The sequence below is a fragment of the Crinia signifera genome, chromosome 9 (genome assembly GCF_055691185.1).
Source record: "Crinia signifera chromosome 9, ASM5569118v1, whole genome shotgun sequence".
In the NCBI taxonomy this organism is placed as follows: Eukaryota; Metazoa; Chordata; class Amphibia; order Anura; family Myobatrachidae; genus Crinia; species Crinia signifera.
This window is the reverse complement of record NC_139225.1, coordinates 26794169-26817639: the sequence shown is the minus strand read 5'-3', so window position 1 is coordinate 26817639 and position 23471 is coordinate 26794169. Positions and strand designations below refer to the sequence as shown.

The 23471-nt window shown below is 46.8% G+C and overlaps 1 protein-coding gene across 1 annotated transcript in view; it reads left to right on the top strand.

The window, feature by feature from the left end:
• The window catches only part of CACNA1B (calcium voltage-gated channel subunit alpha1 B), a 235649-nt gene that overhangs the window by 140109 nt on the left and 72069 nt on the right, over positions 1-23471 (top strand). Inside the window, exons 11-18 of the mRNA XM_083158627.1 lie at positions 10449-10658; positions 12924-13036; positions 14886-14998; positions 16838-16969; positions 17376-17448; positions 19736-19853; positions 20210-20277; positions 21169-21275. Of these exons, the coding sequence (XP_083014753.1) occupies positions 10449-10658; positions 12924-13036; positions 14886-14998; positions 16838-16969; positions 17376-17448; positions 19736-19853; positions 20210-20277; positions 21169-21275 (934 nt within the window). The remainder of the gene's footprint in view (positions 1-10448; positions 10659-12923; positions 13037-14885; positions 14999-16837; positions 16970-17375; positions 17449-19735; positions 19854-20209; positions 20278-21168; positions 21276-23471) is intronic.

The following is a 23471-nucleotide window of genomic DNA, read 5'->3' as shown; positions in this document are numbered from 1 at the left end:
TGGCAACTGAGATTAATACCAGAATAATTGCAGGATTTGACAAACTGCATACCATTACAGCTAAACTATTATCAGGATAAAACATGTTTTATTACTTTGTATTAAACATAATTGAACTTTGTGTTTTACTTAACTTGGAAACCTTTCTTTATCATATCATTGAGCTCTCATGCAAATCAGAGATATTTTAGTCGGCGTCCAGACATGTGCAACGAATGCAACAGTGACACCCGCAGGCTGTGCAGGGTATCACTACAACAAAAGACAAGACTGACAGAACCTTTGCATGGGCAAAATGTATTAGCCTGTGAGATGCAGGGTTGTTCAGGAGTTCCTGCGAGTCTGGCTGTATTCTTAAAGCAGCAATCAATTGCAAGGCAAAATCAACCTGTGGGTTTTTTTTTTTTTGTGGAAATGATTGCCGCTTTAAAAATACGGGCAGAGTCCCAGGTATTCCCGAACTTCCTGCATCTCACATGTTGTTAGATTTTTGCCTTATTTGTTGATATGTCTGTTATAACCAATTGTCCCCCTGTGATATATTGGGTTACCTCAATGGGTATGGGTCGACATAATTAAAGTCGATAGTCAATAGGTGGACAGGCCATATGTCAACACATTGAAAAGATCAACATAGCTTCTGTCGACACGGCAATACGTTGACCTGGAAACGGTCGATGTGAGTTTTTCATGTTTTTTGGGGTGTCTCTGTCGACATAGGTCGACATGGACACTGTATAATTGAACCACGTCCCCTCGCATTACTTGCGTCACTCTCCCTGCTTCGGCCACTATTATAATATAACGCTATGCCCACTTGGTTAGTAAAGTATCAAAAACCACCTATATCATATTTTTTTTTTTAAACTCCCATGTAGACCTATTGCATGTGTCGACCTTTTGACCATATATCCAGTATATACTGTTCGTTATTGTCATAGGCTACCAGCGATGCACCTCCTTGTACCAATCAACAATCCCATTCGTTTTACACGTCTCGAACATCACAGAGATTATGTTATATTATGAAGAGTGTGATATCCCACAAGGACAGTGCCATTGGTTTTCTCCGCCACATAATTCCCTTGCCTCCTCCCCATGCCCTCATGTCAGCGATTGTCCTCTCACAACAGTACAGTTTGGGTGGCATGAAGTACACATGGCACAGCTCACCAGAGGGGTGTTAGGATGCCAGCGGGAGCGTGGCCAGGGATACCACGACTGAATCTGTGCTCGCAGACGCTTCCAAGGATCCCCCCCACCCCATTGGAAGCAGAGGCTGAAATGTCAGCTCTACCTCCGCAGCCGCTAGCTGGTACAGACACCCTCACCCGTGTGTCACGACACTGGGCCAGTTCCCGGGCGGACTACCACACACACACACATGCGGGTGCATTACAGATGGATTACTACAGACTGTGCCAGCCACTTTCCCCCTCATTCACCAATCAATAACTTATCGACCCGTCAGTTCCTGGAGGCGGGCGGAGACTTCAGCGTTAACCCTCTGGCGTCCGGACACTGGCCCAGTAATCCTGACTTTGATAAGAGTTTGCATTGACCCCAGTTCTGCTCGCTGCAATTACTGGGTATAGGTAAAAACCGGACCAGACCCCAGAATGCCGGACCGGACAGCTGTCACCAGGGAGAGTAGGAGAATAAAGCCTGTATGGTCGGGATGTGTAGCAAAAACCGGAACGGTCCCGGAACACTTACCCATGTCCCTGGTGAAAGCTATCACAAGCATCCCCGCTCTCCCTCATCCTCCTCCCTCCCTCCCCTCCCCCCCCCCCCCCCCCCCCCCCCCCCCCCCCCCCCCCCCCCCCCCCCCCCCCCCCCCCCCCCCCCCCCCGACTGGACACAACAAGCTCCGGAATGCAGAGTTTGTTGTCCGGCATTCCGGGTTCTTGTCCGGGTCCGGTTTTTACTTAGTACCGCAATTACTTTGCATTTTTTAACCCTTCGCTGAGATTCCATTTAATTTTGTTCCATTGATTACAGGATGTCTAATCTGCTTAATGCACCTTCTGTGATTGCCTGACGTGCCCTCCGTTCCTGCAGACTGAAGGCAGAAATTAGCACGCGGGAGGGCCCGCATCTGCCCTTGCAAGGCGTTATTGCCCAACTTTATATTCACCTGAAATATATAGCCTGTAATGACCAGGGTATACCATATAAAGAGCTAGCCCTCCGACATGTATTTTATAACATGTGGCACTTGCTGCATTTTCCATGTGTCCCAGTCCTCCCAGCATGCCTGATTTTTTCTCCTGTAGTATTCCATTCGGATCGATGCATTTCCTAGAAGTAACTGTAATGGGTTTCTGTAACTGGCTTCCAGTATTTTGTGCCCACACAGATACAGAATTTAAACAAAACACAAAATAAAACATGGAACGAGAGCTGCACTCATCCTGATTTTCCACAGAGGAACTAAGGGGCAGATTTAATAAGCCCGGTGAAGTGATAATGTGGCTAGTACTTAATAACCAGTCAGCTAGCCCCTAACTGTCATTTTTCAAACCCAGTGATTTGCACAGTTAGGGGCCGATTACCAGGGCTGGGCAACACCGGCCCTCCAGATGTTGATGAACTACACATCCCAGCATGCCTTGCATCAGTTTCAGCATGGCCACATAGCAAAACTAATGCAGAGCATCCTGGGATGTGTAGTTCATTAACATCTGGAGGGCCGGTGTTGCCCAGCCCTGGATTAGACGGTGATAAAGTACCAGCCACTTCATCACTTCACCAAGCTTAATAAATCTGCCCCTAAGTGCCATATGTGTAAGGGGTTGAAGTGAGGGATCTTGTCTAACATTTGTGTGGTTGGTTGAGATCTGGGAGGATTGTTTATTTCCAAATATGGGAGTGGTTTGTTTTAACATGGCAGTGGTTTGCTCAAGTAGGGGAGTGGTTTTCTCAAATATGGGAGTGTTTTTTTCTCAAGTAGGGGAGTGGTTTGTCAAACTAGGGGGTGGTTTTCTCAATTAGGGGAGAGGTTTTCTCAAGTAGGGGAGAGGTTTTCTCAAGTAGGGAAGTGGTTTTCTCAATTAGGAGAGTATTATTCTCAATTAGGGGATAGGTTTTCTCAAGTAGGGGAGTGGTTTTCTCAAGTAGGGGAGTGGTTTTCTCAAGTAGGGGAGTAATTTTCTCAAGTAGGGGAGTGGTTTTCTCACGTAGGCGAGTGGTTTTCTCAAGTAGGGGCGAGGTTTTCTCAAGAGGGGGAGTGGTTTTCTCAAGTAGGGGAGTGGTTTTCTCAATTAGGGGAGTATTATTCTCAAGTAGGGGAGTGGTTTTCTCAATTAGGGGAGTATTATTCTCAAGTAGGGGAGTGGTTTTCTCAAGTAGGGGAGTATTTTGCTCATGTAAGGGAATAGTTTTCTCAAGTAAAGGCGTATTTTTCTCAAATAGGGTGTTGCCAATTTTGCCCTGACTTCCAATTTTGAATGCTGCAGAGCTAGTTAGGGTTTAGCATGCAGATTTAGCCTATATTAATACTGTTATTATAATAATAATAATAATAACCTTTCTTAAATTACCACATAGTTTTTTCAGCACTATAAGGAACCTTTAATCTCAGCAATTCGACATATATTAAGGTCCCCGTACACTTGGACCCTCTACATCCTATTTTGACGGATTGGGCCAAGAAAACGGATGAAACGTGTCAAATCGCATCTCCAAATCTGATCCGATGCGCGGTCCCTTGCTCATAGGAGCTGGAGATTGTATTGCCCGTGATGTAGATTTATCAGATCCTTTAGCCCTTGCTGGGATTGCATAGTATCAAACCTAATACGATATATTGCATGTGATCCAGCCGCCGGGGAGCTGCAGGGTTACTTACCAGGGTATAGGAGCAGGCCTGCACACTGATTGCACTTATTTTCTCCTACGATTTCAGAGAAAATTGATTGTTTTTAGAGAGAACCCTATTTTTCAATGAAATTTTGGGGTGCTGTACCCAACAGTCATAAGCTAAACATTTTATGCGAAGAAGAAAAAAGGGACAGTTCTATGGGACGCACATTAGTACATTTTCAATAAAACTTAACTTTTAATAAATTTATTCTCAAATTCCCTTTTAATATTCTGAGGGAAATAGCAGTGAAATAAAGAAGTTAAAATCACGGACACACACGAGAAACATATAACATACATGTATAGTGCTCGAAATGAGTAAAGAGGTGTATTTAAAACCACAACAATGTAGTACTGAAAAATATTGTGTCAATTATAGTTAAAGGGGAAACCAGAGCGATACTGGTAAAATATTCCAGTGGGTCGGCTCTCAGTGTGTCGACTCTGGGAAACCAGAGCAATACTGGTAAAATATCCCAGTGTGTCGGCTCAAGCACAAACTTTTATTTCAATAAGTGGGAGGCTGAGCCCCAACAAAAGGGGAAACCAGAGCGATACTGGTAAAATATTCCAGTGTGTCGGCTCTCAGTGTGTCGACTCTGGGAAACCAGAGCAATACTGGTAAAATATCCCAGTGTGTCGGCTCAAGCACAAACTTTTATTTCAAGTTTGGAAAGCTGTCCATCAATAAATTCTCCTGTAATCTCCCTAATTTAAAAGCCACCATATATACAAGCCAATTAAGGCTACAAATAATAACTGTAACTCTATAGAAGTTGTGCTATAATTGACACAATATTTTTCAGTACTACATTGTTGTGGTTTTAAATACACCTCTTTACTCGAGCACTATACATGTGTGTATGTTATATGTTTCTCGTGTGTGTCCGTGATTTTAACTTCTTTATTTCACTGCTATTTCCCTCAGAATATTAAAAGGGAATTTGAGAATAAATTTATTAAAAGTTAAGTTTTATTGAAAATGTACTAATGTACTCTTTTCTTCTTTGCATAAAAGGAACAAAATAGAGCAATAAACCGTGAAAACGCAGATGGGAATTGGGTACCCCCTGTATCTAGACAGGTAAGTGTACAGTAGATGAGCTGTTGGGAGGCTGGGAAGGAAGATCAGCATGCAGTGAGTCTGTCAGTACTAGGTACTAGAAGAGAAGGAGAGTTTGAGGCAAGGATAGTGCTGGGTAGTAGCATGAGGGCGGAGGGCCCTGCCTGTGGTAGCTTACATTTGTGCCTTTAAACACACAGTCATGTGCGCGTTACTGTAGATTACCTTCCATAAGATTATTGTTTATTCACTTTAAATAAAATTTAAATGTATTTAACAATTTAAATCTTCTCTAATATAAATTCTAAAGTTAGAGATTAAAAGCCGATAGTTTTATTCTGCCTTCTATCTCTTAGCAGGGGGTACAAACTTCTGCAGGCAGCCAACTAGCTTAAAGATTTAAGGCTAAGTACCTGTCTCCAGTTCACTTTCGGAGTTTCCGTTCTATCTGTAATCATCATTTTTTTTCTGCCTAAATTACACTTTCCCAACCCATTTGAGACTCATGTTCCTCTGCCACTAACACCAGCAACGCCACCTGCAGGCTGACTTGTGAAGTGCAATGTTAAAAAATTAAATAAGCCTGAATCAAACCCAACACGTGCAAACGCAATACTAATGTAATTATCAGCAGATAACGGCTGATGTTGTATAGCCCCTTTATGGAGGTAAAAAGTCTAACACCATGGCTCAAGGAAATATTGCAGGTGCAGTTGAGTGAAACTGGCACGCGTAACTCCCTGCTGCTCCAGCCTCATCCAGTGGGATATGTGCCCTTGTGAAAGTGAAAGCAATTTTTGCAGGGACACTGATCTTTTTCAATAATGTTGGATATGGAGAGAGGGAGCTGTGAAGAAAGAGAGAGATTGGAGGCCGGAGCAGATAGGGACTGGGGGTGCGGTGGAGAGTTTGTGGGATAAAAACTGTCACAGCTCAAAGTGAAAGTAAAAACGGTCACAGCTCAAAGTGAAAGTACATTGCAGAAGCTGTCATTTTGAGTGGCTTACGCATACATACAAATGTGTCCACTTGCATAATTCCTGCAGTTGCACCAAACAATTCCTCTCAGTGCACCAGGCCCCGTGAGACTCTGTTAGTGCCCGGCATCCTTTTTGCATCTTTTTTTTGCTGAAACTCCATGAAAGCAATGCGACTAGGATGCATGAGGAGACTGTGCTGATTAAGGCGATATATGCCACTTGTGTATTGAGTGCGACTGAGTCTCTGAGTCTGTACAGGAAGTGCTACAATGTAGCATCTGCAGCTTTTTTAAAATACAAGTTCTGTTCTGTATACAGACTCAGTCACACATTATATACAAATTTTAAAGTTTTGGCAAAAAAAAAAAATCTTACATTAGCAGAGCTGCACGGGACCTGGCGCCTCAGTCATGCCAGACATCTTGCCCCATGTGGCAATGTATAAGAATTTCTATTTGAAAATACCCAGTGGTAAATTTGTTACATTGTATATCTGATATATATTTTAGCTCTAAAGAAGGAACATTACCTCGCAACATTTCCTCTAGAAATATCTGGGTACTTTGTGTGGGGGTTTTATGTGGCATAATGTGTACTTTTTTTTTGTGTGGCATAATGTGTACTGGGGTTTTATGTGCCATTATGTGTACTGGGGTTTTATGTGGCATTATGTGTACTAGGGTTCTATGTTGCATAATGTATACTTGGAATTCTGTGTGGCATAATGTATACTGGCAGTGGCGTAAGTTCGTCCCAGTTGCCCGGAGGCAAGAAAAATATTGGTGCCCCCCCCCCACACACACACACAAAACGTTATTCAAAATATATATAGTCTGTTATGAAATATATGTTATATTCTGTATGTATATACAGAAAGAGAGGTAGAACACATACAGTATATATTTCAGAACTCAGCTACAGAAGCGATTTTGATGGCTCTCAATTTAAACTGGCAGTGGTGAAGAGGTGCCCCCTTGAGAGCAGGAGCCCGGCGGCAGATGACTCCATTGCCTCCCAGAGTTCTGCCTCAGTATACTGGAGGTTCCTTAGTGTCATAATGTGTACTGGGTGTTCTGTGTGGTATAATGTATACTGGGGGTTCTGTGTGGCAGGATGTGTACCAGGGGTTCTATGTGGCATAATGTTAAATGGAGGTTCCTTAGTGTCATAATTTGTACTGGGGGCACTGTGTGGCAGGATGTGTTTTATGGGCTCGGTGTGGCTTGCCACCCTTCGGGTTGCCATTGATAGTGGGGGTGGCGTTGACAATGGGGGTGCATTTAACATTGTAAGCACCCATCAGGGTGCTTGTACAATTAAAAATCGCATCGCATGCCATTTGCTGGCATGCGATGCTATGCGATATTTAATTTTACATTCCGGGTCATTTACCCGAATATCGCATCGCATTGCATACCATCGTATAAGGAATGCTATGGCATGTGATGGGCGCTGTGCTAGGAAACAAGTACTATATCATTAGTATATCCTTTTGACAATTTTATTATTATCGGCCTCCACTAACCTTAACTGGCCCTGTTGGGGGTTATTAGCAAAACGGAATTTGTTCCTGCACTCTGCTCCCTCATTGGTGGACATGGCATGTGCCAAATACGATTCTGTGGGAACCAATCAGCTTATGAGAAGCAGAATGACAGCGGAATCATTTCTGTCTCTTGTCAGTGTTAGTAATCCCTGCACACAGGCCGCTCTGTTGGGTAGAGCAATCTATGCACACGGCAGTGTTGTCTGGGGGTCTCCATTCCAGAAGAGACTTGTGTTAGATGAGTCATATCTGAAAGTGGGACATGGCTAAGTTCCTGCATCCCTTTCTCTTGTTGTAACCTCAATATGTACGTGAGTTTATGCTTCAGTGGCCAATCTTATAAATAATAAATTCTGGACAAGCAATGTATAATTAAGGTTGGAAATGCCTCTCTGGATTTAAGGACATCTCTGGACACCTTCGATTGGGTCTGTGGTAAATGTTGTTACCCAAATTCCTCCAAGCCAATTACAGACTGATTATGGATTATCTACCCACTGCTAATGTAATAAGGAAAATACTTTCCTATTATAACGTCTTTGCAGAAGTAACTGATCCTCCGCATTATGATATTCATAGCGTCCTGCAGAGACATCGAGGATATGAAAGAATCTTTCAAAGTCGGAGATGTAATTAAAGGGCCCCTGCCACTTGCACAGAGTGGGCGCCAGGCTTTTTCTGGGGTGAACAGTTCATCTTCCTCGCCAAACGCAATACATGCACCTCCCCTCCTCTACAGGCCCTACATGGCCTTCTCTTCCAGAATCCAATTCAAGCTTCTGAAGGCCCTCATATAAGGACAAGTCGAACCAAATTCCCCTTGAGCTTCACCTGCAGCTCCCCGGGAGGCTCACTTACTATTTGGCTCTTGATGTGGAGCAGCAGCAGTGGCTGGGGCAAGAGAGACCATCAGCGGTGAGGCGGGCATCGGCCGGTGCCTATCAGCTGCAGGTGTGGGGCAGGAAGTGGCAGCAGAATTTAGAAAAAGACTGTCTGGCTGTTGATTGGCTGAGAGCAATCTCAGCCAATCAGCGGTCTCCCATCTCAGAAAATTCATCAGCAGCCGGACGTTTTTTTTAAAGGAACCTGCTATTCGCTGCTGCCCAGCACACGCCGCTGCCCGCCCCACTGCTCGCCACTGGCCACTCCTGCTCTTAGGTGTGTGCCATGGATGCTTCACCACTGGCACACACCTACAGAATCAGACCCAATACATTGTGGGTGCTAAAATGCTCCTGTGATGTGCTACTGATGGGTCCAACCAGATAATTCTTTAGTGCAGCAGGTTCAATCTGTAGGGGTCGACTTGATGCGCGTGGGACCATGCATCAGGTCAGATGGAATATCTACACATGCGATTTGTCCCGATTTATTGGCCCGATCCGTCGGAATCGGGTCAAATCGGACCAAATCACAGTAGTGTATGGGGGCCTTGTCGTTCACTTACAAACCTCTAACCTCCTCTCCATTTACATCTCTGTCCTCATCTCCCTTTGCGCTCCTGCCCGTCCTCTTCACTCCGCTAATGAACACCACCTCTCCTGACAACTTCCTTCTTCCCAATCCTGCTTACAAAACTTTTCACATGCTGCTCCCTACCTCTGGAACTCTCTTCCCCTCTCCCTCAGAATCTCCACCTCTCTACAAAACTTCAAACAGGCTCTCAAGACCCTCTCTTCACTATATTTAGCCATCTCCCATACTCCCATGTTCTATGCACACTGTGTGCCCCATCTATGTCACCCCTGTCTGCCTGCCCCTCCCCTTTAGAATGTAAGTTTTCACAAGCAGGCCCCTCCGCAGCCACAACGCATGCACAGTCTTACAATAGTCAGCTGCGTAAATACCAGCATTTTGATCACATTGGAATCGGGGCGTTATTCACAGGAACTTTTTTTGTGTCATTGTTTGGTATTTGAAGATTTTAAATCCTTTTTTTTTTCCTAATTACTCGTTCCGTTTGAAAATCAAAGTTTGTGCTGCCTTATGGTTGAAATACATCATGTACACATGCCAGCTTTCATTAATATTATAGGTTTACCGTGACCCCAAATGAAAAGACAGGTGATACCAACGTACTGTATCTTGCAATGAATGTTTCAAAACTCATAAGGGGGTAGTGGTTGGGGCCATGACTTTTTGTGTATTCACTTTATAATATTTATTGAACCACTATACAGCATTCTTAAGTACTATAATTAAATAATACAGTACAATATGGATTGGCTTCATGATAGCTTCTAACTGCCATTTTCAACCACAACCCATATATAATACCTCCATAAATCATTGAAATGTAGGGTACACACCACGACGACCCGCTCACGATGCACATCGTGAGCGGGTCGTCAGTGTCTCATCCGACCCGCTTACGGTGACGCGGGGGGGGCACGACCCGCTCACGATGTGCACCGTGAGTGGGTCCGATCCGATGGCGACCCGCACACGGCTGTATGGTCGTTATTCAGATCCTACCTGCAGCAGGTAGGATCTGAATAACGACCGACCTACCCGCGGGACCGCGCATCGGATCGGTATCGGTCCACACCAGGACAGAAAAGGGCCCAATCACCACACAATCTACATCCAATTGGTCGGAATTGGATCTAGATTGAGGGGATCGGGCCCTAGTCGTCCTGGTGTGTAATCACCACAACTCTTGGTACCAACCAATCAGCTCATAATTGTCATTTTTCAAATGCAGTCTATATGTAAACATGTCAGTTAGGAGCCAGTTGTGTGGTACTTTGTCTCTCTTCACTTCTCTCCAAGGCTCAGTACATATCCTCCTTTGTGTCTTCATGCCAATTCCTAGAAATATATTTTCTCACGGCAAATGGTCATACATGCTTGCGCCATGCAACAGCAATTATCGCCGAAGTTTTCACCTCAGACATGTTGCCCCCTCATTACCATCGGATTTATTATATTAGCCGCTTGCTGTGTTGGTTCTGTGATAACAAATTGCCTCATGGTGTCATTGCACCCCCTGCAGGATCTCCCTTCGCCCGCTCCAGCCTGAAGGGTGGAAAGAATGAAAGCTCGTCCTACCTCCGGCGCAAAGAGAAGATGTTCCGGTTCTTCATCCGCCGCATGGTGAAAGCACAGAGTTTCTATTGGTTTGTTCTGTGCGTGGTGGCGCTGAACACGCTTTGTGTCGCCATAGTACACTACAACCAGCCGGCATGGCTCACCAAGGCCCTGTGTGAGTACACAACTTCCCCTCATCCTTCGATCACACTGGGCTGGTTGGCATGGCATGGTGGGACCTCTAATGTGCTGTAAGGGTAACCTGTTAGTCTGCAGTCCAAAATACCATCAGAACCTTAGTCATTTCTTGTTTGCCCTGGGTAAGAGGCATTAGGACAAAGCAGTAACTGTGCCCCGGGACACACCATGCAGTAATAGAAGGGAGTCACATATATACCTGCATGCAAAATAAATACTGTCTGCTTCTGCATGTAGCCCACACAAACTGGGCAGCTAAATTCTTGCACTGCCATTTTAGATTTAGGTTAGGATACAATCCTCCCATATCTAAAGCTGGGTATACACAATAGACATTGCCTGGAGGACATGGCTAGGACATTGTCACTCTGCCGGTATCTCCAAATGTGTATGCATTTGCCCATGCCGGTTCCGTTGGCCAGCTTAAGGCCCCTTTCACACGCTCTGGCTCCTGATGTACACAGAAGTTAATAATGGACATGATTGTGTCCATTCACAAGGGACGGCCACGGCCCAGCCGCCCGGTTGCAGCCGGCTGTCACCAGAGGGAGAATAGAATAGCTGGTGAGCGCAGCAAGCCACCGTGCCCGCAGCGTGGGCACGCTGTCTGAGTCTGGCCAGTCGGGATCCCGACTGTCAGGATCCCGACTGTCGGAACGGCATTCCACACCCCTGTAACCACTCTCCACCATTCTAAACTTCCGTGTGCGGCACGGCTTCTTGGCCATACAGGCTTTCGCCGCCCGGCAGGAGCCGGAGCGTGTAAAAGGGGCCTAACTCTCTCTGCACCTGGTACAGTTGTGCCCCCTGCAGTGCAGCATGGAGTTGTCCATGTGGACACTTACCAGATCTTCCACAATGTGTTAGTTTTATCTGCAGTGGTGGTTTTTAGAAAGCCGGTTTGTGTGACTTATTTCCTCATTGCGTAGGATAAATGACCGCAGCAGATGCATGTGGCAGGTATCACGTCTAATGAGCAGGTGCTACGCACATCTTGTCCCCCCCAGACTCCCAGGCATGGAGACCCTTCTCTTATAGACCCTCCCCTAACACGCTCTTTTTATTTATACGCTTGATGTGTAACCTAATTCTTTTGCAGCGTCATTTATAGTATTGTCTTAAAATGGAAAGGGCGGCGTGTCAGTATAGTAACGCGTTACTAAGTAGCAATGGGGCTATAAAGGATACATTGTAGAACGGGGAAATGTCTGATTTGGTGCTCAACACTCAAAACGAGACGTTAGATCTTATATTCGCAATATCTCCACCCCCCTCCTCAATACTGGGGCAGGTGTACTAAGCCTCATCTGCATACACACGGTTCGATTCCGTTTTTGATTCGATTTCTATTAGATCTGGACCATTCCACCTGTTCTGAAGTTTTTTCTACTCCTTTTCAATTTCCACTATTTTCTATTTGATTTTTCATTCGATTTGCTATTAGATCAACACTGGCTTCAGGCAGGAGATGGACATCGAATCGAATGCTGCAGTGAACACATTAGATTTCCACTATATAGTCTTGCCTAACAAGACCGTTTTTCTATTCGATTTACACTACACGGGAGCGCGCATTGGGATCGGATCTGCATCAAATGTAGAAAAACCATTCGATCCCCATTCGATTTTGCTTCTACAACGTGTGTATGCTCTTTAGAGAGTGATAAAGTACCAACCAATCAGCTCCTGTAAATTTTCAAACACAGCTTGTAACATGGCAGGTAAGAGCTGATTGGCTGGTACCAACCAATCAGCTGCTAACTGCCATGTTACAGGCTGCGTTTGAGAAATTGCAGGAGCTGACTAGATCTTACTTTATCTCTCTAGACTGTTATTTATTTAGGGTTATCTGCCTTAAGGTAGATAAATTTATCGTAAATACTGCGCATGACAAAATTTCTTGTTATATTAGCGCAGGGATTCTCCACCTCGGTCCTCAAGACCCCACACACAGTTCACGTTTTCTAGGTCACCCGGCAGGTGCACAGGTGCACTCATTATTCACTGACACATTTTAAAAGATCACAGGTGGAGCTAATTGTTTCACTTGTGATTATGTGTGGAGACCTGGACAATGTGCACTGTGTGGGGTCCTGAGGTTGAGAACCGCTGTTAATTAGCGTCTCTTCTGCAGTACGGAATCCTTCTTTCTGCCAGCAGGGGGAGCGGGTGTTGCTGCTACTTGTAAGCAGTCAGTGGTGCTGACACTGGACTCAGCCCAAATTATCGTTCCCTCTCTCAGATTATGCAGAGTTTGTATTCCTGGGACTCTTTCTGACGGAAATGTCGATGAAAATGTATGGGCTGGGACCTCGCCATTATTTCCACTCGTCCTTCAACTGCTTTGACTTTGGGGTAAGTTGCTATAAATACTCTCAGACTTTCTAGGGGGGGTTGCATCAAATTGCCCCCACTTCCACCCCACCCCATGGCAAATCCTGAGGGAACTGGGCATCCCAGCTTTGGCTGGACCTAACTTTTACATTGGAATTGTAACCATCAATTGTTGGGTGTCTGTCACTTTAAATCTCTTATATATTTGGCTACATCTGTCACTTAAAGTGTGTGAGTGTGTGTATAACGCTGGGTGGAGCCTCTGACTCACATGACTGACTCACATGACAGAGAACCAGCCCAGAGAGCCCACAGACAGTGCCAGACACCCTCTCCCTCCCCATGTTGCCCAGCACTGCTACTCCACAGCCACCAGGTGAGTGCCCCTCCCCCTCCCGCGATTCGCAGCAAAATCACCCCCACGACCCCCCCTCCCGCGATTCGTGGCAAAAACACCCCCACCCGCGATTCACGGCAAAAAGAACCCCCCGCGACCCCCCCTCCTGCGATTCACGGCAAACACCCCCCCCCCCCCGCGCGACCCCCCCTCCACGATTCGTGGCAAAAACACCCCCGCGACCACCCCTCCCACGATTCGCGGCAAAAAGAACCCCCCCGCGACCCCCCCCCTTGCGTGATTCGCGGCACACACCCCCCCCCCCCGCACGATTCGCGGCACACCCCCCCCCTGCAATTCACAGCAGCCCCAAGATTAAATGGCACATGCAAAACACTGCCATGGCTATGGTCGACAATGAAAAAGGTTGACATGAGTTTTTGAAGATTTATTTTTCATTTTTTTAATGTTTTCATATTCATTGTCATGTGCCGACATGGACACCAATGAAGTGCCACACTTATGTCAACATTTACATGCGTTGACCTTTCTGTGTTGATTTTTTCCTGTGGCGATTCGCGTCACACCCCCCCGCAACCCCCCCTCCCGCGATTCGCGGCACCACCACCCCCCCCTCCAACAATTCGCGTCAACCCCCCACCGGAACCCCCGTGAACCCCGCCCTCCCGCGTTTCGTGGCACCCACCCCCCGCAACCCCCCTTCCCGCAATTCGCGGCACCCCCACCCCACCCCACCCCCCCACCCCCGCAATTCGCGGCAGCCCCAGGATTAAATGGCACGTGCAAAACACTGACATGGCTATGGTCGACAATGAAAAAGGTTGACATGAGTTTTTGAAGATTTATTTTTCAAATGGACACCAATGAAGTGCCACACTTATGTCAGCATTTACATGTGTTGACCTTTCTGTGTTGATTTTTTCTTGTGGCGATTCGCGCCACACACCCCCCCCCCCCCGCGCAACCCCCACTCCCGCGATTCACGGCACACACACACACCCCGCGACCCCCCCTCCCGCGATTCTCGGAACCCTGCCCCGTGACTCCCCCTCCCGCGATTCACGGCACACCCCCCACGACCCCCCCTCCCACGATTCGCTGCATCCCCCCACTCCTGCGATTTGCGGTACCCCCGCGACCCCCCCTCCCGCAATTCGCGGCACCCCCTGCGACCCCCCCTCCCACGATTCGCGCACACCCAAGTTGCAATACAGGGCATCTTTCATACAATTCTAACCATATTTCTCATATACAAACGTTCACAAATTAAGGGGGCGCAGCCCCTTACGACGGTGTGAAGAGTGTCCGTAGGGCGCGATTAATCACCTAGTGGAAAATAATTGTCTGTTAATTTTTTGCACAGAGAGTTTATTAGACTTGCTTTGCAGAAAGTGTGGATTCATAGAAAGGGGAGGAGCTAGTAAGGTCACAGCAGCTCAACTGACTGCAATCTCAGCATATCTCCAATGTCTGTTCAATGTCATCTCAGCACTGTACTTTGTGTTATTACAGGTAATAGTGGGAAGTATTTTTGAGGTGATCTGGGCGGCAGTGAAACCCGGGACATCGTTTGGGATCAGCGTTCTCCGAGCTCTGCGTCTTCTCCGTATCTTTAAAGTTACAAAGTAAGTGCAGAGGATTTAAGTGCACAGTTAATGTTGTGTCAGAACAATCTGAAGTGACCAATTACATATACTAGGATTTATTCTCCTCACATGACAGATATAGCATGACCTGTAACTATAGCGGGATGCGGTGTTAATGGCGCAGCCGTATTTACCATAGGCAGCAGGCGATGGTGGTTTTGGCTTTGTGCGCCCCTCTCCTGTCCTCAGGCCCTGGTTTAAGCTGGCAGCCCCTCGCCGGTGTCAGTGTATCACTGGTGTCAGGTCAACCTGTGTGAGTGTCCATTTGCAGAAATTAATAACACAAAATGTTAACAGTTTCTTAATGACACCAGTATGTCCGCAGCAGCTTCTTGTGTTGTGTGTACACAATGTACACAGTACACACAGTGGACACAAGTAGCCATTTTTACCATAATGTAAGCTGTATTATCTATGAACTGGAAAGCTGACCTATATATTATACTAATGTCTAAAGCTGTGTAGTGTTATAGTCACGTGCCTGTTGTGTGTTCAGGTCCTGGAACTCCTGTGTGTGTGTTGTGTCACCAGGTACTGGTACTCCTGTAAGTGTGTGTGTTGTGTCACCAGGTACTGGTACTCCTGTAAGTGTGTGTGTTGTGTCACTAGGTACTGGTACTCCTGTAAGTGTGTGTGTTGTGTCACCAGGTACTGGTACTCCTGTAAGTGTGTGTGTTGTGTCACCAGGTACTCGTACTCCTGTAAGTGTGTGTGTTGTGTCACCAAGTACTCGCACTCCTGTAAGTGTGTGTGTTGTGTCACCAGGTACTGGTACTCCTGTAAGTGTGTGTGTTGTGTCACCAGGTACTCGTACTCCTGTAAGTGTGTGTGTTGTGTCACCAAGTACTCGTACTCCTGTAAGTGTGTGTGTTGTGTCACCAGGTACTGGTACTCCTGTAAGTGTGTGTGTTGTGTCACCAGGTACTGGTACTCCTGTAAGTGTGTGTGTTGTGTCGCCAAGTACTCGCACTCCTGTAAGTGTGTGTGTTGTGTCACCAGGTACTGGTACTCCTGTAAGTGTGTGTGTTGTGTCGCCAAGTACTCGTACTCCTGTAAGTGTGTGTGTTGTGTCACCAGGTACTGGTACTCCTGTAAGTGTGTGTGTTGTGTCACCAGGTACTGGTACTCCTGTAAGTGTGTGTGTTGTGTCACCAGGTACTGGAACTCCTGTAAGTGTGTGTGTTGTGTCACCAGGTACTGGTACTCCTGTAAGTGTGTGTGTTGTGTCACCAGGTACTCGTACTCCTGTAAGTGTGTGTGTTGTGTCACCAAGTACTCGTACTCCTGTAAGTGTGTGTGTTGTGTCACCAGGTACTGGTACTCCTGTAAGTGTGTGTGTTGTGTCACCAGGTACTCGTACTCCTGTAAGTGTGTGTGTTGTGTCACCAGGTACTGGTACTCCTGTAAGTGTGTGTGTTGTGTCACCAGGTACTCGTACTCCTGTAAGTGTGTGTGTTGTGTCACCAGGTACTCGTACTCCTGTAAGTGTGTGTGTTGTGTCACCAGGTACTCGTACTCCTGTAAGTGTGTGTGTTGTGTCACCAGGTACTCGTACTCCTGTAAGTGTGTGTGTTGTGTCACCAGGTACTCGTACTCCTGTAAGTGTGTGTGTTGTGTCACCAGGTACTCGTACTCCTGTAAGTGTGTGTGTTGTGTCACCAGGTACTCGTACTCCTGTAAGTGTGTGTGTTGTGTCACCAGGTACTGGTACTCCTGTAAGTGTGTGTGTTGTGTCACCAGGTACTGGTACTCCTGTAAGTGTGTGTGTTGTGTCACCAGGTACTGGTACTCCTGTAAGTGTGTGTGTTGTGTCACCAGGTACTGGAACTCCCTGAGGAATCTGGTGGTCTCGCTGCTGAACTCCATGAAGTCTATTGTCAGCCTCCTGTTCCTCCTCTTCCTCTTCATCGTGGTCTTCGCTCTCCTGGGGATGCAGCTTTTTGGGGGACAGTGAGTTTCTGTTTTTGGCTACTTTCGCGTTCTCACCGTGGTGGGCAATGTTTTTAGTATAGTTTAAGGCAATCTGCGGCTCTACAGATATGGTGGGAAGAACTACAAGTCCCAGGATGCCCTGTGAACCAAACAATAACATAAGCCACACCCCTTCCCTTGCGCATTTCCCCATGGTGTCATCAACGAGAGGAGCCGTGGTTAGCATTGCTGCCTCACAACACTGGGATTATGGGATTGTTCCATCCAGGACTTCATCTGTGTGGTGTTTGTATGTTCTCCCATGTCTATATCACACACCTTTTCCCTCCCCCGTACTGCTTATCCCGTTGCTCTCCGCAGAAATATCGATGTAATGTTACTTCTATAACCAATGTCATGGACGCTTCCATCTCCTCTCTCTCAGGTTTTACTTTGAAGAAGAGACACGAAATACAAATTTCGACACTTTCCCCACAGCCATCTTAACGGTGTTTCAGGTGAGTCCCAGGCGCTGTTGTGTTCATTAAAGGAGGGCTTGTTGTGGCACAACAGGTTCCAGCATGCATGGCAGTCACAGTGCCATATCCCTGACTTCCCTAATACACCCGCTGGGGACACTACCCCTTTCCATGCCCCTTCCCCCAGAGGTACAGATGGAGCCGCTCTCAGCGTTTCCGCTAACGCGCCTTGGGTTGGGCGCACCACTTTCGTTGTGCTCTCAGGTGCGCCTAGGTGCATGGATGCACGCCATACAATATACATGCAATACATATCGCCCCCGCTGGGTGGCTAATGCTCCACCAATCTAGCGGCGGATTGAAATACAGATATTCACCAAGAATGGGACGCGATCCAGTATGAGGCGCGCTTACTGTACCTAGGAGACATTTGTGCGGCTCATTCCCTTGAACATCGCTGCGACTCCAACTGTACTGTACAAGCTTGGGCAAATGGGCCGTGTAGTGTCCCGGTCCCCCAGGCAAAAAATAACTGTGGCCGATGCTGAATGTTGTGAACACCAAACCCTGGACCATCTCATTCTCAACGAACAGCATTACGGCCCCATCTGGTTACGGGTAGGTGGTGAGATTACTGCGCCACAGACCTATTGTTCTGGATGTAGCAGCTGGGTGTACGGGTACACTACTTGATACCCGATAGACGTAAGTGTAGACAGGTGTGGGTGGGGCACCCTGCGCTTACTAACCAGAATATAATAGGAGATTAAACTACAAGTGAAATAAAAGGATTGAGAAATACAAAATTAAATTACCTTACACAAAGTGTGATAAAATAAAGTGATAGTTTATTCAAAAACTGATAGTGCGCACAATTAGCACCACAAGGATATTCTAATGGTTTAGCATATATAAGAGAAAGCTATTAAAACATCTAATACCGGTATACAATTGGACACAGGAGGACTGGGTAACACAGACAAAACAATACATATAAAAGTCCAGTACCGGTATAGTCCTTATTCAGCAACAGCTGAGTTTGGCTCCTTTATGTGGAGAGGTGTCAGGGTCAATAAAAATATGAGTACCTGGTATTCCAAAAATTGCAGGGGGTGTCTGCCGGCAGACTTACCCTTCTAAGCCGTGTGTGTACGACAGCAATATCAGGGTATCCACAGCATCAACTAGTTTCGCCCACGGGCTTCTTCAGGATGGTGTCTCTTGGATGGTACTGGACTTTTATATGTATTGTTTTGTCTGTGTTACCCAGTCCCCCTGTGTCCAATTGTATACCGGTATTAGATGTTTTAATAGCTTACTTTTATATATGCTAAACCATTAGAATATCCTTGTGGTGCTAATTGTGCGCACTATCAGTTTTTGAATAAACTATCACTTTATTTTATCACACTTTGTGTAAGGTAATTTAATTTTGTATTTCTCAATCCTTTTATTACGGCCCCATCTGCTGGAGACTGATACCATATGAAAGAGGGGACTCTAAGCTCTCAGAGCAGACTGACTAGTAGTTTGTTACATCAGGAAGGGAAGCGGCAAGCAACCGTAGGTAGCGGCTCTCCAATTGTCCCGCCTAGCTTGCAGGGTTTCTGGCTTCCTCTGCAGCCAGGGAGCCATCGCTGGAATGCTGGGAGGTGACAGTGCGGAATCCTGCTCTCTAGTGGGTCAGCTCCTGCTAGGTGCTCAGCTCCCTGGACAGCGGTGCGGGTAGGGGACAGTACTGAGCAGTACAGTAATGTACAGTAAAGTAGTCCCTGCACTATAGTGCATTTCAGTGGACACTTCATGCACACGCAGTCCGGATCCTTTCACTATAGCTTTGCATTAGACATCTGACGCCTGCGCAGTGGTGATTTTAACGCTCCCAGTATGCAGGAAGGTTGGTTACACTGCTGGTATCCCAGTATACCACCAGCAATTTGTGAGTAGTCAGCGGTGGATTATGATCTCTTCTGCACAATCCTGTTGCATGCCGTATGGGTATAGCACATGTCATGTGTATGCGCCCAATAAAATGTCTCGTTGTATATGTTGTGCTGTGTTACTTGTGTGGTGTTAAGGTGCCCATACACTAGTAAGATTTATCTTCAGATCTGGCTGGTTGGAACAAACACCTGGTAATATCTGAGTGACAGTTTTTGGCAGTTTTCCAGCATTTCCAAGCAAATGGTCAACTGTCATCTGCTCTCATCCATAACCAGGATTTTGTTCCAACCAGACAGATCTGAAGATAAATCTGCGTGTGTATGGCCACCTTTACTCTGCCGCCATAACGTCACTCTGTGGCTTCTCTCTGATTGCCGCCTAGATCCTGACAGGAGAGGACTGGAACAACGTCATGTACTTCGGCATTGAGTCACAAGGGGGCGTCAGTAAAGGGATGTATTCCTGCATCTACTTCATCATCCTGACGCTGTTCGGAAACTGTATCCTTCCGCGTATATGAAAATAGCGGCGTCAGTCAGTGGTACATTGTATTTGATTGACATGACTGGAGATCGGATGATTGTATGAGATGATAGATTCTGTGACGTTTCAGTATAAATTTCATTAACATCTGCCGGTTGCGTTTCAGATTAACTGTTGTCAAACTACACATCCCAGCATGCACTGCTACACTTGTGCTATTAGGGCATGCTCCAACTACGGCAGGGCATGCTGGGATGTGTAGTTCCAAAGCAGCTGGAATGCCACAGTTTGCCTACCCATGTAACCAATGTCATTAAAGGGTGGTAAGCCCATTGAAATATGACGTTCCGTCCTTAGCCGCCATCTCATTAAGATACGCTGCTAAATGTATTCTTAGCCATTGCGGTTGACAATCTGGCGAATGCGCAGGAACTGACCAAGGTATGTTATTGGGTATCGTGGGGACAGGGGACAAAATAATATTGTCATTGGCTTAGCCGCTTGTAATTTAATAAAGGCCTTTTGGTAGCATGAAGTTGTATAGTTATGTACAGAGAGATTAGATACCAGCCCATCAGCCCCTAACTGCCACATTGCAGGTTGTGTTTGAAAAATGGGGCAGATTAACTGGTACTTAGTACATGGTTGTTACTTGTGCAGTTTTACATACTTCCCAGCGGATCGTATGCAAATCGCATGCGATATTTGCATACAATATTTGCATACGATTCGATCTGCGATGCGATTTAGCACACCCCATTATCCACGTCCGCCTGAAGCGTGGCAAACGCAGCATGCGTCCTCCCGACCTGTTCATAACGCCGCTATCCACGTTGGCGTGGAGTTGATTTTATAAAGTGTGGCGAGCTACCGAGCCCGAAGAGTGGTGAGCGCCGGCATAAAACGAGCCCGAAGCGTGGCGAGCACAGTGTAATACACGTCAAGTAATCCGTGTCCCTTCGCTGGGCTTGCTATGCTCGCCACGCTTTGGGCTCGGTGGCTCGCTGCACTCGCCACACTTTATAAAATCAACTCTATGCCGACGTGGATAGTGGGGGTATGAACAGATCGCATACAGACGCATACCGTGTCCCCTCACTGGGCTCGCCATGCCTCGGGCTGATGCGGATAGTGGGGGTGTGCTGAATCGCATCGCGGATCGAATCGTATGCAAATCGCATGTGCGATTTGCATATGATTTGCATGTAATTTGCATATGATGCGATCCGCAGAGAAGTGCCGCCGTGAAACTACACAAGTACGACATGGTTTGTACAGTTTCGCAATGAATGTGTCTGTTTTGTCGTATCATTATATTAATATCCGCTGCAGGATGAGGAGGAGATGGAGGAGGCGACCAATCAGAAGTTGGCTCTGCAGAAAGCAAAGGAGGTGGCGGAAGTCAGCCCTATGTCGGCTGCGAACATTTCAATCACAGCGTAAGAGACAACGCTCTATTTAATTAAGTCTGTCCCCAAATGGCAAACTCCAAATATATGACCACAACCCCAATATGATGTGGCCACGCCCCATCAGCGGGCAGTATACAGTAGCACCTACTTGCAGTGACCCCACATCATCTTTGACTGGGGCTAAATAGCTATAGCTATAGTGATGCCAGTGCCAGCAGAAGGATTAACATATGGATTGCTCCATCAGGGCACCTAGTGGCCGGTTTGCACTTGAATCCCCCCTGTAGAGGCGAGGAGCAGCACTAGCCTTTTTTATTATATAGGTTACAGATAAATAGTCTCAGTCATTAGACAAGGCAATGGCTATTCATTGGGCAAATGGGATATGGGTAGCAGATAGACATGGGCCTGCCCCACATTAGACTGGAAAGCAGCGCTGTATCATTAATCTGAGAGATCTCATTAGTGAAACGCACGTCTGCTGTTGATGCACATTGGGAAATGCAGTGTGGTCAGACATGGGTGCGCTGGGCGGCCCAATTACAGCCACATATTTGGCTGTTGTAAGAAAATACAAATATTTCAAGTCCTCAATTTCTGCTAAAAAGAAAACAAACTAATACCCCTTTCTGAAAGAAAAGTCTGAAAATCCCGGCAAATACACAGCATTTCAAATGCCGTATCATTTTTCCTGGGAGCAGCCTGACCCCCCTTCACACAGAAGAACAAATTACCGGGTTGAAAATTTCGACCCGGTAATTTGCTGAATAACACGAGTATTTCTTCTGTGTGAAAGGGTCAACCCGGGTCATAAATCCCGTGTCCTCGTCCCTGGTCAATTCCATTGATTTACGACACACAGAAAGAGGACCCGTGTTATTCACAAAATTACCGGGTGGAACTGCTTCACCCGGCAATTTTGTTTTCTGTCTGAAAGTGGTGTAAGTGATGCATAATTTAAAAGTGATGAGATAAACCCCAAGCATTTTAGGAGAGGGTAGAGTATAATCGCTATTTTTGGTGGATTTACCAATACATGGCGACCCTTTTAATGTGCTTGATATGGACAGTATCAGCTTTCACATCGACCTTCCGGGGTCAGTAACCCTTAGTTCACTGGGTATTTAATGGCCCTCAGTATGTTTCATGATAATCTGGTACTCACTGTGTCACCTAACTGGACAAGAGGCATGTACTCACTGTGTCACCTAGCTGGACAAGAGGCATGTACTCACTGTGGGCCAAATGTACTAAGCTTTAAAAGTTGGCTGATTGGCTGTCTGTTTATCACTCTCCATTTTATCAGTTTTAAAGCTTAGAGCATCTGGCCCCGTGTCATGATGCATGTACTCACTGTGTTACCTAACTGGACAGGAGGCATGTACTCACAGTGGGTGGCATGCTGTAAACCAGAAATGCGGTAAAAATCCTGTTAACTGGGTTTTTACCGCCAGGTTACCGCCAGGTCAGCGCTGTGGAGGGAAGCAGAAGCCTATGGGCTTCTTACCGCAGCAATGTGCGAGGGATCCATCACGGATCCCTCCCAGCATGCCCCGCGGCTGGAGCTGCATCGCAAGGGACAGCTCTTATCGCAAGAGCTGTCCCTTGTGTTAATAATCGCATATGCTAGAGCATATGCGTTTAGTAAGAATGTGGTACCCTGCGAAAGGGAGCGATATAGGGCAGCGGATGTTAGAACATCACGCCCTGTTACACCTAACTGGATTTAACCCTCCCCACTAGTGCCTACCCCTCACTCCCTGCCTGCTAACTCCCCCCTACCACCAGCTTGACCCTAACCCAGTGGGGTATCTCCAACGGGTGTAGAGTGCGCGGTGCCCTGAGTCCCAAGGGGGCCAACACCACGCACGCTGCACCTATTTTTCTAATACTTAGGGCGGGATGTATTAATATACATTGCCACCCCTCGCCTGCCAGCCGCCACGATGCTACAGCATATGTACTAACATATACGGCTAGCATCGGGGTGCGGTGACGGAGACTCCCGCGATACCTGTAATGTGGTGTGCGGGGGTCTCCGTCACATCCCGGCGGCTGCCAGCATCCCCATGCGTCTCCTCCTCCCCCCTGCAGCCGGATGTTCTCCTGGCTGTGACACCTGCTGGGGGAGGAGGAGATCGATTGGAGGACGGGAGGGGGAGGTCGCGCGGACGGTGGGCTGCGATAGAAGCCCATAGGCTTCTATAGGGTATCAGAGGGTGG